Source organism: Cnephaeus nilssonii, assembly GCF_951640355.1.
Source record: "Cnephaeus nilssonii genome assembly, chromosome: 3".
NCBI classification, from domain to species: domain Eukaryota; kingdom Metazoa; phylum Chordata; class Mammalia; order Chiroptera; family Vespertilionidae; genus Cnephaeus; species Cnephaeus nilssonii.
In genome coordinates this window covers 45,811,348-45,829,098 of record NC_137074.1, presented here as the reverse complement: position 1 = coordinate 45,829,098, position 17,751 = coordinate 45,811,348, and the positions used below count along the sequence as shown (strand labels likewise).

General features: G+C 40.0%; 1 protein-coding gene across 6 annotated transcripts in view; it reads right to left on the bottom strand.

The window, feature by feature from the left end:
* Positions 1-17,751, bottom strand: part of LPP (LIM domain containing preferred translocation partner in lipoma) — a 679,775-nt gene that overhangs the window by 439,307 nt on the left and 222,717 nt on the right. For all 6 annotated transcript variants that reach the window (XM_079766429.1, XM_079766432.1, XM_079766430.1 and 3 more), the window contains one exon: positions 9,358-9,559. In XM_079766429.1, the coding sequence (XP_079622555.1) occupies positions 9,358-9,550 (193 nt within the window). In that variant the 5' untranslated portion in view covers positions 9,551-9,559. The remainder of the gene's footprint in view (positions 1-9,357; positions 9,560-17,751) is intronic.

Below are 17,751 nucleotides of genomic sequence, written 5' to 3'. Positions count from 1 at the left end.
GAAGAAGAAACAGAGAGAGAAAACTAGCCATACAGAATTAAAATTGCTATAAATAAGTACCTCTCAATAATAACCCTAAATGTAAATGGATTAAATGCTCCAATCAAAGATGTAGGGTAGTGGAATCGACACAAAAACATGACCCAACTATATACTGTCTACAAGAGACCCACCTCAAAGCAAAAGACACACACAGGATGAAGGTGAAGGGATGGAAACAAATTTTCCATGAAATGAGAAAAAAAAAAAAAAAGCTGGAGTAGCAATACTCACATCAGAAAAAATAGACTTTAAAAGCATCATGCTAAGCAAAATGACCCAGTTGGAGAAAGATAAATTTCATCTGATCTCACTCATTTGTGGAATATAATGAACAACATAAACTGATGAACAAAAATAGAGCCGTAGAGCCGAGGACGGAAGGGGGCGGGGGGAGATATACTAGAATATAATAGAAGTAATCCTGCTATTTGCATATTTTAATATTTCCTATTAAAATATGCAAATAGCAGGATTACTTCTATTATAGTCTAGTATTTCCTACAAATTTGTGATATCATACTATGTTAGTACAGTTTTGGTAATATTATTATACTTAAAATCCTTTTATTCTTGCAATATTAATGTTTATGGCATGTAATATTATTTTATGTAAGATCATTTTTCTTGAATAATTGGTGTTTATTGCATGAAACATTATCATATTTAAAATTGTTTTTCTTGAGATAGTATTGTTTACTAGAGGCCCGGTGCACAAAATTCATGCACGGGGGGGGGGGTCCCCTCAGCTCAGCCTACATCCTCTCCAATCTGGGACTCTCTCGGGGGATGTCTGACTGCCGGTTTAGGCCCGATATCCGGCAGTCAGACATCCCTCTCACAATCCGGGACCACTGGCTCCTAACTGCTTACTTGCCTGCCTGCCTGATTGTCCCTAACTGCCCCTCCTGTTGGCCTGGTCACCCCTAACTGCCCCCCCCCCCACTGGCCTGGTCGCCCCTTACTGCCCCCCTGCCAGCTTGGTAGCTCCCAACTGCCGCCCCCCCACTGTCCTGGTTAGCCCTCACTGCCCCCCTCTGCTGGCCTGGTTGTCCCTCATTGCCCCCCCTGCCAGCCTGGTCTCCCCAACTGCCCCCCCAAAAGGCCTGGTTGCCCCCACAGCCTGCTGTTCAGTCGTTTGGTCGCCCCTCACTGCCCACCCATCGGCCTGGTCTCCCCACACAGCCTGCTGCTCAGTCGTTTGGTCAGCCCTTACTAACCCCCCTGCCGGCCTGGTCACCCCACACAGCCTGCTTGTTCAGTCATTTGGTCAGCCATCACTAACCTGCCTGCTGGCCTGGTCACCCCACACATCCCTCTGTTCAGTCATTTGGTCACCCCTGACTACCCCTCCTGCTGCCCTGGTCACCCCATGCAGCCTGTTGCTCAGTCGCTTGGTCGTCCCTCATTAACCTCCCTGGCAACCTGGTCGACCCACGCAGCCTGCTTGTTCAGTTGTTTGGTCGTCCCTCACTACCCCCCCTGCCGACCTGGTTGCCCCACACAGCCTGTTCGGTCATCCTTTTAGTTGTTTTGGTTGTGACGGTCACTTAGGCTTTTATATATATAGATTGCATGTAACATTATTATATTTAAGATCATTTTTCTTGAAATATTAAGGTTTATTGCATGTAACATTGTATTTAAAATCGTTTTTCTTAAAATTAAAAAGAAACTAAAAAACATATAATTAATACTACCAACTAATTTTATAAATGAAGGTTTTGTGGAATAGTAAAGTGTTATATCCAAGGTCAAGTGGTTGAAACTGAGGCTTGAATGTAAATGTCCTATCAAGTCAATGCTGAACCATGGCCCTTTTGAGTGTTAATAAGACCTATGAATATTTGGTAATCTTTGATGTCACCCAAAGAAACACAAGTTCTTTTCTCTTCAGGAATATGCAAGGTAAAGTTCAAATACATATAATTAATACCTGACCCTATAATGAATAACAGCTAGTCCTTTTGCCCTCTTGAGGCTCTGAAAGTTAAAACTCATGTGCTGCTCACCAAAGTGATAGGTGAGTCTCAAGATGCTTACCCTGAACGAAAAACGGGGCAGCCAGTCAAGTTCAAGTCCCATTAGAGTTCCTGATGTTTCAATGACTTTGTGACTGTACTCATGACAGTCCATGCATAATTAAAACAAACATATGAGAAACTTCAATTGTTCTTCTGTGATTGCTGCCAATGTAACAGAACTTTCAGGACACATAAAGAAGACATCTTCCATTTGTTGCTCCAAAGTCACAGTCCAGATTCCCTTTCATGGCAGGGAACAGAGGCTGGGATTCCAAACACTGGAGAGCACACCACAGGTCTAAATATTTAGGTATCACTGTTCAGAGTTCACAGTTCTCATACATTTTCAACTACCAATTACTCCAGTTTAAGAAAAAAAAAAAGTTTTACTAACTATAAGTAGAGAAGCAGCACCAAATTGGCGGGTACACTCAACATTAAAAATGGTAGGGAAAATCCATTCCAAATTATGTCGTTAATTACATTGCCAGAGATGGCCATCCATTTCCCTCATGTTTTAGCTATCTGTTGACAAAACACACGTCCTGTCTAACCAGATTACATGACTTCACATCACTAATGGCTAGTTCCCCACCAAGTATCAATGATTCAGGATTCAGGAATTCCTAGGAACCAAGCCCCAATCTTGCTTCATCCATTTGAGAGAGAAGAGATACAGTGGAATGAACACATTTAGGAAAGCTGGGGTCTAGACCTAGTTGAGTCCCAAACTCTTGGATAATTTTGGGAAGCCATTCTCTTCCCTTCCCTATTGAGTTTCCATGTCCAGCAAGTGAAAGAACTGGATTAGATAGACTTCAAACTCTTTCCTAGTTCTTCTGCTCAAAGTTTTTTTGTGCTGAAGGCATGGAAAATGGCCCTGGCATGAATGCAGAAAGGAAATAAGCTTGGCTGGTACCTCCATCATAGGAGACTCAGTTGTTTACAGTGGCATTTTGTTCTAGTTACTATGCCTATTCCAAATCAGCAACGACTAGCACCTTCCATTTCATGGAATGAATTAATAACCTTAGGGTAGCAACAATGCACATAGAGATCCAGTAAAAATCTCCTTCATTGCCCTAGCCAGTTTTCTCAGTGGTTAGAGCATCAGGCCAAGGACTGAAGGCAAGGGTTCCATTCTGGACAAGGACATGTATCTTGGTTGCAGGCTTAATCCCTGGTCCCTGGGGTCAGGGCACATGAGGGAGGCAACCAATCGATGTGTCTCTCTCACATAGATGTTTCTCTCTCTCTCTTGTCTCCCCCCTCTCTCTTCCACTCTCTTTTAAAAAATCAATGGAAAATGTATCCGCAGGTAAGGATTAACAACAAAAAATAATAATAAAATAAGATTTCCTTCATTTAATAGAAATCATTCCTCCAATCTCACCTGCCTTTACAGGTCTAGATGAAGCAATGGAGGCAAAAATGGAAAACAGGTGCCTTATTTATATTATATAGTTATGTAGAAGGTAATATTTGTAGGAATAGCATGTGGAAAGAGCAACCATTTTGAAATTAATTTGAAAAAAAGGATCTTGGAATCATAACATAATGGAATGAAAATGAAGAAGGCAATCTAGCCCTATCTCCAATAAATGGAACCCTTTAAAATCATCAAGAGTCCTAGATATGAAGAGCAGAGCCTAGCTCTATTATTTTATCAGCTATGTGGTTACTGAATAGGTTATTTCACTTCTGGTAGGTTACCACTCAGTAAAATGGCAGTAACATCTGTTTCACCTAATTCAGAGAGCTGGAGTAAGAATTTTCTTTTGAGAATTGAATGATATCGCTATGTAAGCACAGTATGAACTATAAAGAATTGTACAAATACAAAAGTATTATACTGAAAGGGTCAAATTGAGTCTGTACTCTGTGGATTTACTTTTTCAAAAATCTTACATTTAAAATGTTTTTAAAAATTTAGAGATTGGAAAAAGTCAACTGCAGGCCACAAGACAACTCCAACTTTACAAACTTGCCAACTTTACAAATCATTCTGTATGGTAATCTATTGTAATAAAGGATAAAAAATGACAGGTAAATTTCAAAATCCTCAAGAAAATAATGTATAACTAAAGTAGGAAATCTCACTTCATTTGGTAAGAAAGATCTATGCCCTGTTCTGCCATCAAAGGTTAAGGCTTTGTTTTGGGGGTGTTTTTTTGTTTGTTTGTTTGCAAATTTGAGTTAAAGATGTCAGAGATTCAGATTACAGAATAAAGAACACTACTGACTAGTACCTTTAAGACCAAAAGAAAAATCACATCATCCTGTTGCCCTCATTAGTCTACAATAGAAGGTGAAACAAAACCATACATACATACCCAAACCATCCCGCAAAAATGACAAGGACACTTAACATGGAAAAATCTGTATGAAGACAAACTTCATATATATATATATATATATATATATATATATATATATATATATGTATATATATATATATATATACTCATTATTATATATATACACTCATAAGCACATAGTACAGGACACAAAAAGACATTTGGAAATGCATTCCAAACAGGGAAGGAGACACAAGTTGTTAAAAAAATATATATATCAATGAAAAGTATGTGAACAATGGTAGTAAAATAAAAGAACCCTAAGGCCTAAAATGCTACTAACTGGGGGAGAAAAATCACACCCCAACTCTTAAGTGTGCCAAAGCCCTTTAGAGTAATATTATACGCAGAATACTTTATAAAAGAAAATTATAACATATGGTATATAAATATAATTTGATGTGGAAAAATGTGGGTACTTTTCCACTTTCACAGTCAGAATTAAAAAATGAGAAAGCAAACTCCAGAGATGACAGATATAATAACCAAGGTGAGAAATGTAATCGGTAACTTCAAGGTAGCAGTGAAGCAACTCCTGGGCTAAAAAGCTCCAGGAATGAGTAAAGGAAGCTAAAAGTAACTCTAACACTGAGGTTGAGCTGCAGAACCATAAAGCTTAGTAAGTATTCGAGAAGCTAGAACGTGTGCCTGGATAAACAGGTTTATGTTTCTGTGGCTTAACTATCATCTCAAACATAATTGAGTACCTAATATGTGTCAGGCACATTGCTTGGTGCTGCTGGGAGTAAGCCCTGAGTCTGCTAAAGCAGATAGCTTCATACCCAAGTAAGTCAATTAGAAGACACATGATAAGAATGGCAGGAGATGCATAAAGAGGTTGTGGCATGGTGAAAAAGGGACCTCACTAAAATATAATACAAGGTCCGGGGTAATGCTCTGCTCAGAGAGTACTTGAGGTCTAGTGCCAACTCGGCCCTGAGCAGGCTGTGCATCTCAGAGCAAATCATGTATACTCTGCATTACTGCTCTCACATTTACACCAGGAAAAGGTGGACCATGTGACTTCTATTAGTCCTATCCTTTTATATTTTCTATTGCATTCTTGGAGGTCAATCTCTGAATTAAGCTATAAATAAAAAGACTATGAGACAGAAATTCAGGAGAATATAAGTTAACAGCAAAAGATAGTGAGAGCTGAGGCACAAGACCATGGCACAATCCATTCACCCTGTAAATAAAAACTGTTACCTACTCTCTGGGGATTTCACTAATGGCACAGAACATTCTAAATGGACAGAAATGAAAAAGAAAATGGATATAAACTTTCAAATGTATAAAAATTTAAGCAAAAATAGCATGACTTATAAAAATGTTTTGAGTAACGAAGAATGCACTAACATTTAAATTAAATATAAAGTAAAGCAACTCTTGTACTTCTAACAAATATTATGTCATAATATACCACAGATGAAGAGATGAAGCTGCATTTTAAAAAGTTTGAATATCCATAAACCTTTCCCCATATTTGTCTTTAAAATGTATGTATGCAAGGGAAATGTTTTTTCCTTCACGTATTCAAAAAAAGGTTATATTAAAAAGAGAGAGAGATTGGCAGAATTGCAAGAAAGAATCAAACCTTCAGAAATTAAATGAGACAGAGCTGCTTCACATGAGGATCCCATATTTCAAACTGTTTATTGTAGTAAAAGAATCACTGAGTGCTGCCTTCATCCATCCAGCCATCCGCCATCCGCCACCCATCCAAATATATACATACATAAGAACATACAGACATACATTTGACCATACACAATCGTTCCTACTAAAAACACAGTAGCATAATAAGAGCCAAGAGGAACATAAGGACGAGGGAGAAACCATGTCTTGTTGCTTAAATGGGGAAACAAAGCTTGCATTCTCACAAGGAAACAGGAAAGAATCTCTGTCATATGGGGCCTCAGTGCCACATTTGCCATGAATAGGACAAGCAGTGTAGCATGCTGGGTAAGGACAATGGTCTCCTTTCAAAAACTTAGCCACGAAACCATACAGAATGACGTCTCTCCTCTCTAAGCTTACATTTCTTTATGCGAAAAGAGACTTACTACATAGGGTTATAGGAGAAGGCAATGGAATGACAATGAAAAAGCACAGTGCCTCACAGACTACATGTTCAATGTCTGACAGAGTAAGAGCAGGAGAAATAACCAAAGTAGAAATTTGATAGAGTAAGACGTATGTGGGAACCCAGGAAGGAAGTGATGATTACTTCTGATCTAGGCCAGGCCTAGACATTTTGGAGAAGGTGATTCAAGTAAGATTTTGATAAGTGATAAAAGGTGTGGAATAGCATGTTAAGAAAAAGCAAAGAGCTGAGCAAAGAGAGTCAGCATATCAGATTACACCAGTGTCCCTAGAGAACAAGAGAGACAGTATGTGAATTTCACACAGTGCAGTAAAGAAGGTGGGGCAGCTCAAGGCAGGGAGAGTCACCCAAGAGCTAACTCACCACAGTTCATAGCATTCAGAGTGAAGGAGTCTAAGGGAGACCATTATATGCAGCTCTCCTCCCTCTCCTGCATGTCATTTATTAGCCAACACTTAATATAGGACCTGCCCCCTATATTGGTTGTGCATTGAATGTCATACTGATACCCACTAAGACTTCCTCACACATTTGTCTCCTATTCAATAAGGGACTCTGTCTTTATTCCTTTCATATTAGAGGGAGGTCCATTTTAGCTCTCCCCAAAAGTTAGGAGACAAAATAGCAATCCCCCTGGGGAAACATTGAGAAAAAATGTGAAAGCCAACATATGGCTCTTCTTGTCCTTGGGAGGAGGGATTCTCTTCCAGATCCCATTCCTGAGTTCTGCAATCACTGAAGAACAATGAGGCAAAGAAAACCAGTTCCAGGGAGTCCTGATTAACTGCAAAGTGGCAACCTCCTGCAAGGCCAATGTAACTTCAGGCAATTGGGTGGGAAATAGCAGAGTGCCAAGGGCATCGTTTATTGTTTTTCCACAGAAGCTCTCTGATGGTCTTGACATTGCACTTTCTGGAAAAAAGATGCCAAAAGACCCACAGCCTCAGCTCACATGTGCATGGGGGTGCCTGACCTCCCCACCATCTGCCGAAGCACCCAGCTCCCTTATACAGCTAGTCATCTAGCCAGGGTTCTGACTTCAGTCCTAAAATACAAACAGACTAGTAAAGTGTTGACTCCGGGCAGGGAGAGAACTAAAATGAGAAAAGAGAGGCTGAACTCTATCACAGAGTGTGAAAGGATTTCACGCAAAAATGCTGTAAGAAAAACACTAATATAATCCAAGAAGGAAGTAAAACATCCTAAAGAGAATATGGTAATTTTTTTTTAAAAAAGCAGGATGAGGGGAGGGAAGAAAAAAATAGAGAAAGGGGGGATGAATCTTCTTTCACTGTCCCGTCTATCTCAGCAACCAGAAGTCTAATGTTCTTTTGTTTGTTAGTTATAACACACTAGTGGCCCAGTGCACGAAATTCGTGCACGTGTCCCTCAGCCCAGCCTGCACCCTCTCGCAATCCGGGACTGCTGTCTCCTAACCACTCACCTGCCTGCCTGCCTGATCGCCCCTAACCACTTTGCCTGCTGGCCTGATCACCTCAAACTGCCCCCCTTTCTGGTCTGATCACCCCTAACTGCCCCCCCATCGGCCTGATCACCCCCAACTACGCCCCTAATGGCCTGATTGCCCCCAACTGCCCCCACCTGCCGGCCTGCTCACCCCCAACTGCCACCCCCTGCCGGCCTGCTCGCCCCCAACTGCCCCGCTTGCCAGCCTGCTCACCCCCAACTGCCCTCCTGCCAACCTGCTTGCCCCCAACTGCACCCCCTGCCTGCCTGCTCACCCCCAACTGGCCCCCTGCTGGTCTGCTCACCCCCAACTGCCCCCCCCCGCTAACCTGCTTGCCCCCAACTGCCCCCCTACTGGCCTGCTCACCCCCAACTGCCCCCACTGCTGACCTGATTTCCCCCAACTGCCCCTCTCTGCTGGCCTGCTCGCCCCCAATTGACCCCTGCCGGCCTGCTCGCCCCTAACTGCCCTTCCCTGCTTGCCTGATCACCCCTAACCGCCTGTGCCTCAGCCCCGCCACCATGGCTTTGTCCAGAATGGCATCCAGAAGATCTTCCGGGAGGTCTCCTGGTATAATTAGCATATTACCCTTTTATTAGTATAGATTGTTTCATGAGTTTGGATGAACTACTGACATTGATTAGCTAAATGTGGCATCACTTCATCCAGACAATATGGCATTCTTTGTGCTTCCTATGGGGTTTAGCAGGTTGAATGTGCACATACATATATGCCTAGGATGCTAAGCTCATATAGATCTCCAAACTCCACTTGATGTAAACTGAATGCACTGCTATTAAAACCTCTAATGCAAGGCTTCACTCACATTGCTCAGTGGGCTTCTCCAAATACAGATCTCACAGAGCTCTCTAGATAACTTTATCCTATAGCAGCTTAGAGGAGGAAAAAATTAGCCAGAGAAGGCAAACCAATTCTAGGTGTCTTATTAAGTTTATTTCATGTGGGTTTCCCTTTAGAGTACATGGCAGTTTGAGACACTTGTCCAATGGTAAGGGGTAAAGTCCACTGGGGGGTAGACACATTTCTGCAGGACAATGGGAGGGAGTAGAGGATAATGCAACAGGACAGTGAATTACAAATGAAGAAAGCAGGGTCCTAGTTTTGGCTCTAGCCCTAACTTATTGTGTAACCATAGCCATATACGAGGTCTTACTCTCTTTACCCTAAAAGAAGAGTTGGCTTAGATGGTTCCTAGGTGTTCTTAGATGTCAACCAACTATAAGAAACACACTACAAATTTTTGAGCTACCTTTATCCAACTCATTGTGCTGTCAATCACTTTTATTATATTGAGTTCTCCCTCTCACTTTGGCTACCCAATTCTGAAATACCTACACTTACCTTCACCTCCAGGTTGCTTGTATGGGTTGTACTTGGGCTTTGGAGCAACTACTGGTGCAAACTTTTTGGGTGGCTGTTGTGTAGACACTGAAATGCTGGGGGTCCCAAAGGAAGGCGTGGTCTCCATCCGTGCAGGCACATGGCCTAGGGGCTCACCAGTACTTTTGGGTGGCAGCCAAGATGGGTGAGACATTGTTGGAATCTGAAATTTAAAAAAACACACAAATGCAGTTGTTTTTATGGAAGCATGAAAATGAGGCAACATACCTTAATTCATTGTTATTTCATTTTAATCTGTACTCAATAAAATCTTGAAAAAGCTCTCTGACAAGAAAAAAGAAGAGAGAAGATGAAAGAGGGGAAGAAGAAGAGAAGAAAAATTGAGCACTCCGATGAACTAATCTTAAATACCTCTCTCCTAACAGGTACCTATGTTAGTGCCCAGCACTCCTCAGGCAACAGATATAAATAAGAAATAATTCCTAACTTGAAGGAGTTTCTATGGTAAGAGAATCGTATGCCAATAAGGTTGAAAATAAGCTTCATTTTTATTAATGATATATTCAAATAATTATCACACCAATTAAATGGTGATATGTACCTAAATGAGGTGACAAGTTATCTAAGTGTGGATTAAAAAAAAAGTGTTGCTGCAGAAAAAAATAAGATCACTCCTTGCTAGCAACAGAAGACCTCATGGACTTAGTGACCTTCAGACGGAGCCCAAGTGCTGAGCAGAGGGTGGGCCTGAAGAATGTTAGCAGAGTTACATGTACACAGGCCTTACATTTAGTGTGGATAGAGGAGGAATTAAAAAAAAAAAAAAAGTGGCTAGTAAAAGAGCTAAAATGTGGAATGAAACCAGAGCACAGTTAGCTTTGCCTGCAAGCTTGAGTAGCTTAAACTTGTTGAGGCATTAAGGAACCTCAGAAAGTTTATTCTTAAAACAGGGCATAAAAAGTACTTGGCAAGATACTTTAAAATGGTCCCTCTGGCACGTGCAATTCTGTCCCCCACCAAGGGGCACTTGGAATTTGGAGGATGACAACACTGTTTGCCACTATACCTAGGATAGTTATTAGCACTTAGTGGCCAGGGGCCAGAGTATTCAATACCTGTAATGCACTGGTCAGCTCCACATGACAAAGAAATGCCCTATGAAGAACTATGCTGAACTGATACCACACTGGACCTTTAAGAAACACTTAACTAGGAGGGGGACAGACCATCCTAGACCAGGTGCTGTTCTAATCAGATTAAAATTCACCCTGTGAGGAAAGAGAAAACGATGCCTCCTGTGTCAGAGTGAGCCAATCACCCCTGCAGGCAGCCTCCAGGCTGGGGCTGAGCTCAGCTCAGTGACTGCTGTTGGGGAAAGCTCTCCAAGCCTGATTGCAAGAGCTCTCCAGCCTAGGCAGGCCCGGAAGGCACCCTCACCCGCCCCAATCCCAAATCCACCCAGTAATTTATTAATTGAGCTGAATTAATTGAGAGGGCTACATGATTACCTCCAGATGTCTGTAAAGACAACGAGCACTAGAAATGCAGGAAAAAATAAATGCCTCAGCACGTGGAATGGAAATGGGGAGATGGGGTAAATGGGAAAGAAAAGGTACAGTGTTGCCTGGGTGTTAGCATCAGGTCACAAGGGATAAGTGGCAAGATCTTGAGCAGCCTTCATGGCCCCATCAGGTGCCTGAGGTACTTCCACTCCCTCAAAATTAAGATAAAAACCTTGTCCTCCTCAACTCCTCCTCCCAGTTTTTATGGCAATAAAAAAAGATAATAATATTAAAGTGTTTTATATACTGTAAAGTCCTATTCAGAGGGAGGAGAGCAAACTGTTGGAGGTATAGTTTTCTCAATAAAGGACTATAACATTGACCTGGCTGGGTGGCTCAGTTGATTAGAGCAACGACCCATACACCAAAAAAGTTGTGGGTTCGATTCCTGGTCAGGGCACATAGCTAGGTTGAGGGTTTGATTCCTCATAGGGGAACATACAAGAGGCAACTGATTGATGTTTCTCACATGCATCAATATTTCTCTCTCTCTCTTCCTTTCTCTAAAATCAATAAAAAACATATCTTGGCGAGGATTTAAAAAAAAGAAAATAACATTAATATCAATTGAGAAGGACTTTAAATTGACAATCAAAAGGTATTTGTTACTGAAGCCAGACACTGACTTTTCTGTTTGGTTACAGGGCCTTTCTTTTCCTCTTCCCTCCTGTATCCTGTGCACACGCTGTGCACATATACATTTATTAAATGGTGAGTCCCTGGAAAGGGCAGGGAGCATAATTTACAAATCCCCAAATCATCATTGCAAGGCCTAGTATAAAACCAATGTAGAAAAACACCCTTCAACAGCTGGCTTACTTATGGTTCTTAAACCTAGATGCATATTTAGAATCATTTGAGATTAAAAAAAAAGAAAAGAAAAAAAAAAAAAAGACCAAACCACACCCATCTCTCAGGGTTGAGAAACACTAATTTTGGTTTTTATTTATTTTAATTTTTAAATTGATTCTTGGTCTTCTACTAAAAAGGGATAAAAGAGTCTGTTCTGCTTTCAACATGACTCAGTGAGTATAAGTGGGGAACAAGTAGAGTAAAATAAAGGTTTGGGAATTTTAATGCACAGTGCAGTTTTGTAGTATACATTTTATTTGTACATTTTTAAGTGGGTTAATATCATCCTTGCCACTTCTCTGTAATTCTACAGTTATTCCAAAATGGAAACTTTTAAATAACGGGTTAATATAGGATGCAGTGATTTTGAAAGCAAAGAAGCACATTTCCAGAGCAATCCCACATTGCCAGCTGACTGTGGAATCCTTCTGGGAGAGTGTGAACAATGTAAATTTAAGCATCTATATGGAAACGACTGACTCCACCATCTTTTCCGCCTTCTACAGCACCATCTATTACCCTGACACTGCCCCTCCCCATGGAGGCTCTACCTCCTCAGAATCTGGCCAAGTCTGGCCAAGACTCTGTTGCAGATTATCTTCACAGCATCTTCTCCTATCATTCTTCAGAATGTCAATAGTGGTCCAGTGACACCATTCCCAGGATTAATAATGAATGTTCATGACCCTGAACTTTGCTCATGTTGTGCTCACTGCTACAATGTCATTTTACTGCCTTTTTAAAAAAAAATATTGACCCAGCTCAAACATCTCTGATGCTATAAAAATTTATCCCCAAAATGAGTAGCTTAATTCTAGGATCTTCTGGTATTTATTTCATACTTATAGCAGTCCACACAGAAGCTATTTTTTCACCTGCTGATCTGTTTTAATAAGCTGCAAGATCCTCAGTGGTCTCACTATACCAGGGCTGCCTGGTTAGGAAGCTCTTAGAAAATATGCTATGCATGAATGGCTGAGTGAATGAATGCTTATCTCCTTGGTTACTCATCCCTTTCTATAATCTATCACCTTCCTTAACATCCACTAATATATCATCTCTTTTTCCCTCCCTTAATTTAGCAATATACTGAATCATGTTGCTAGATTTCCAGAAATTGAACCAGCTTTGCACTTCTAGAAAAAATCCTACTCAATCTCAGTTGCAGTGTTTTGATGTGTCAATGAATTAAAAGGATATCTTTTACATATTTTTGTACACATAATCATAAGTAAGATTGTTCTGTAGTGTCTTTCTCTACTTGCTTTACTTATTATTACTAAGTTTAGATATGAGGGTTTTTCATCCTTTTCTACTCTTTATATTAGTTTAATGATGAGAATGAAATTATGTGATCTTTAAAGGTTTATCAGATTTCATTGAAAAGTCATCTAGATATAACAATTTCTTAAATAATAGATCTTAGTCATATTTCCAATAACTTCTATAATTGTATAGATGTTACGCTTCTTTTGAGGTCATTTCTCAGCACTTATATTCTGCTGGAAATTCCACTGAATATTGGCTTTTATCTCTGTTCCCTTTCAACCAAGCTAACTCTCTATTAAAAATGATGTCTATCTATGATGCATCATTTAGATCCTGAGCATCACTTCTTATTAGTCCTTAAAGACATAATCCCTGTTCTCCATCCTCCAGTTCAAGTTACACACCCTTTTACTGTACCCCTATGGCACCTGGAATACTACATTGTAGCCACACTCACCACACATCACTCTGCCTCTCTGTTCCTCTGTATCTCAAAGTAAACTATTGAATCCTTGAGAGGAGAAGTAATTATCATTCTCTAATCCCAGGGCATAATACATGATAGGTACTCAAAAACAAATGTCTGTTAATTTAATAAATGAATATATTTATATGTCTGGCACTGGAGCTTGAGATAAGTCAAATTTTCATCCTGTATTCAGGTGAATCAGATTCCATCCTGTTCTCAAGAAGCTTAAAGCCTACCTGAGGGAGATATATTTACTATATACATGAAAAGAGAAAGACAAAAAACACAAAGCATACAAAAAAATCAGGGTATGTCGCAGGAGCCAGCACATGGTTGACAGGGGTAGCCCTTAACACAGACTTTGAAAGCTGGTAAATGAAGCAACAGGGATAATGCCTGGAATTACAGTGAACTCAAGGAAGAAACAAGGCATTTCTGTGAGGCAAGGAGCAGCCCACTTGTACTAAAATGAGGGGCTCATGGAGAATACTTAGGGAAAATGTTTGGAAGATAAAATAAGCTTGTGCATGAAAGTTCTTATATAGATAAATAAGAAGCTAGAACTTTTATCTTTGAACAGGAATGTAATGAGAGTGAAAATTGCAGGTAAGGAAAATTAATCCGTGAAGGATGGATCCAAGGAAGGCAACAAATAGGATAGTCTTTATGGCCCCAGTCCTAGTCTCAGCTCTGCCAGAATGACCTTCAATAAGAAACGATACTCATTTGCAAAATGAATGTCAGTAAAGTCCCAATCAGCTCTAATATTCTATAGTGTTTTTCTTCTCTGAAATCTTCATTATAACCCTTCATTTTGACAAATGGGTTTTAGGGAGCCTCACAAGTTTGGTGAAGGAATAAACTAGAACATATCAGTTGGGGTTTCTTAGCTTCTCAAAGAGACACCCAATGTAAATAAATACAAAGAAGCTGTGGTGAGAGCTGGTTTTGCTGGACCAAAACTTACCCTGCTCTTACTTCCTCTGGTTCTAGATCAGTTTCACTCTAAGTTTATAATCATTATGAAAGCAAGAAGTGAAAAGGAAGATCTCCACAGAAGCTCTGAAAATACACAAACATGAAAAGAGAGAGAGAGAAAAAAAAAGAGAGAGAGATGGCAGTTCGCTCAGCAAGATGCCTGTTATTTAAGGGAGTCAGGGAGCTGGGGCACCCAAGCACTGGTCTTTTAGGAACTGTAGTTAAATGCAAATACATTAAGAAGAACTGAAGAAGTTTCCATTATTACCCTCTCTATTGCTCCTCTGTCTCTTCCTAGTTGTTCAGCAGGTACAAGAACACCACAGACTGACAATAAATAGCAAGGGCTTACTAAGGACTTACTATAGGCTTAGTGATTTTCCAATGGCCACATAATCCTCATAGCCATTATATTATGTCATTATTCACAGTTATCAGATCTGGAAACTAAGGCTTTAAGAATTAATGTGCTCATATATCAAAACTAAAGCTTGGGCATAGGTCTTCAACCACAAATCCGTAGTCTTTTACTATGGTACCACTCTTCTATTTGAAAAACACCACAATCCAAAGGAAGCCATTAGTTAGAAACAGATTTTGTTCTTATCTCTATTCCCAGCTCCTGAATCTTATTGCCATAATGTCTTCTCTATTCTATTTCATCAAACTTAAACCATCATTAGCCATAGGATCACAAACTGATGAAGCTAATAGTCTGACCATAAAAAATCAAGGCACAACAGAACACAAAAGACTACAAAAGGCCACATGGTAACCAAGACCCTTCCTCTACAGATGGGAAAATGTTGGGCCACAGGTAAAGTGATATTAAATACTAACAAGCTACTAAACCTCTCTAGAGATACCAAGTGACTATCCTCATTGTTAGCCACATAAATAGAACTAACTAGTATTGGCTCAACTTTTCCTTCTTTCCTAAAATCAATATTGTACTCTTCTTTAAACATTTACTTAGTTCATCAAAACTTAAAAACAACCAACCATTACATGGTGTCATCTAACACCAAGTGCTATAAGCTTGAAATAGCGGTTTTCAAAACTGTCCATATACTAGTCTCATCTGGGGATCGATATATATATATATATATATATATATATATATATATATATATATATATATATATCAAGGGCTGAGAATAACTGAATTTAAGCATTTATAATAATCTTTAAATCATTTTGAGTTAGTCCCTAAATTTCCATTGGCAATTAAACCAAGACCTGACTCTTACTGTTTTCTGAATAAATGAATGATACTGAAGAAAGACACATGTATTAGATCATTATTAATGATAGAAGAAATGAGGGGCTGAGGTATTATATGACTTAAACACCAGAGGTAGTTGATGGCAGACTAAAGTTTAGGATTCATGTCCCTTAGCAAAAGTTTCATTTAAATAAGCAATTAAGATTTAAATAACACTTTCCTATAACTTTGATGTTTTTTTCACCATCATTCCACTTTATAGCAAACTATTACCTGCCTAGAATTCCAAAACTATCCTCTTAACAATCTATTAATATGATACAATGTGTTTCTCTATGTAGGCTACAGCAATCCATCCTTTGGTATTCAGCTAAAGGATGCCTGATCTTCTGAATTCAGACTCAGCTTACAGTCTTAGATATGCCATGAGGTCAGAGTTCAACCTTTGTTCTCTGTGGTCATAGTGTCCTCCTCTGAAAAGAACACTGAAAATGAAGTGGTGGGTTTAGATGAGTACAATGGCATCTCTACTTACACACTTATAATTCTATTAAAGATCTTGACTATAAAACAAGCGCCCCCAAACCAAAAGTCATCTATGGAGGTTCCAAATTATCTCTACTTACCTTATCTCATCAGTGAGGAAGCCCGGGTTTTGTTTTTCTTTTTCTTTCTTTCTTTTTTGTCACCAGTTTCCCCGACTTTTCAATCTGCCCCATTGTGGGACTGAGTTTTAGATTGATCTCAGAGATTACCAAGGTATCAATCAAGATTTATTATGCACGAGTAAATAAGTACTTTAGGCAAATCTTTTCCAAACAATGCAGGTAAGTCCCTACCAGTGTAATTATGAAGCAAATATGCCCTGGCATGTGATGGAAGCGTGGGAAGATAACGTTAAAGAATAAGGCAGGCTGAAAATTACACACAATTGTTAGTTGAACAGCAAATGTAATCATTCCTGCACTAATGCACCTGGTCAGATGAGAGCCAGAAGGGTACACCAGAACCTGCCATGGCTGAAAATGTCAATATATTCACTCAATTTCTCTTTCCAGGCAGCTTTGGCCCAGCACTGGCTAAGTGCCCCACTCTGCATGGACAGCTGGCATTACTCAGAAGGGGTGACTAGAGAACAACTCTGCAGAAATGCCAAACCTTTATATAGACTATCTGAGAGAGAGTTGGAAATACTGGAAAAAGCCCTGGACTTAGATGCAATAGACTTCGGTGCAATTTCTAGCTCAGTCACTAGTTGGCTCTATGATTTTATCCCCTAGACCTCCTTGAACCTCAGTATCTCTTCCTACCTGTAAACTAAACATTAGATGCCTGCTACCATCCCTTCCAACTCCCATGCTCCATGATTCCTCCTACAAGTCTGCAAGTTGAGTGAGCTGAGGTTTCTTACAAAAATACCTGAACTTCTAGGAGTCCCACTGACCATGGAGTGTAGAGTGTAGAGTGCAGAGTGTAGGATAAGAATCTGCCTTGCACAAAATAAATATGAATGCAAGTTAAAGCTAAAGGCACAATCCTCAATAGTGGTAACACTGTTGGTTGCTAACTACATTTGAAGATCCCAGGTAAACTAAGAAGCATCAAGGGAGAGAGGCATCAGTCCAGACAACTAAACCGTTGCCTCTGATACAGACGAGAGGCAAAATTAGAGCCATAGCTCCACATTGCACTCTCACCTCAGATTCAGAATGTCACATGAAAAGGAAACAATCAGCTCTGACAGAGAAACAATACCAGAAAGACCAGGACTATCAGGAGAAGGTAGAGGAGAGAATGGAACTAAACCAATGACTAACCAATTGGTCTATGTGGCTACAGCTCCCATCAGTCATGCCAACAGCCAGGACAGGATATGCAATGCCAGGCGGTCATAGAGTCCCAGCTGGGAGAAATCTTAGGAATTAATTTATTCCTTCTAATTTGAATATTCAAAAATCAAGATTTAGAGAAGCTAAAGTAGCTTATCAAAGTTATCACAGCAGCTAGGTACATATCGAGGCAGGATTCAAACACAGTTA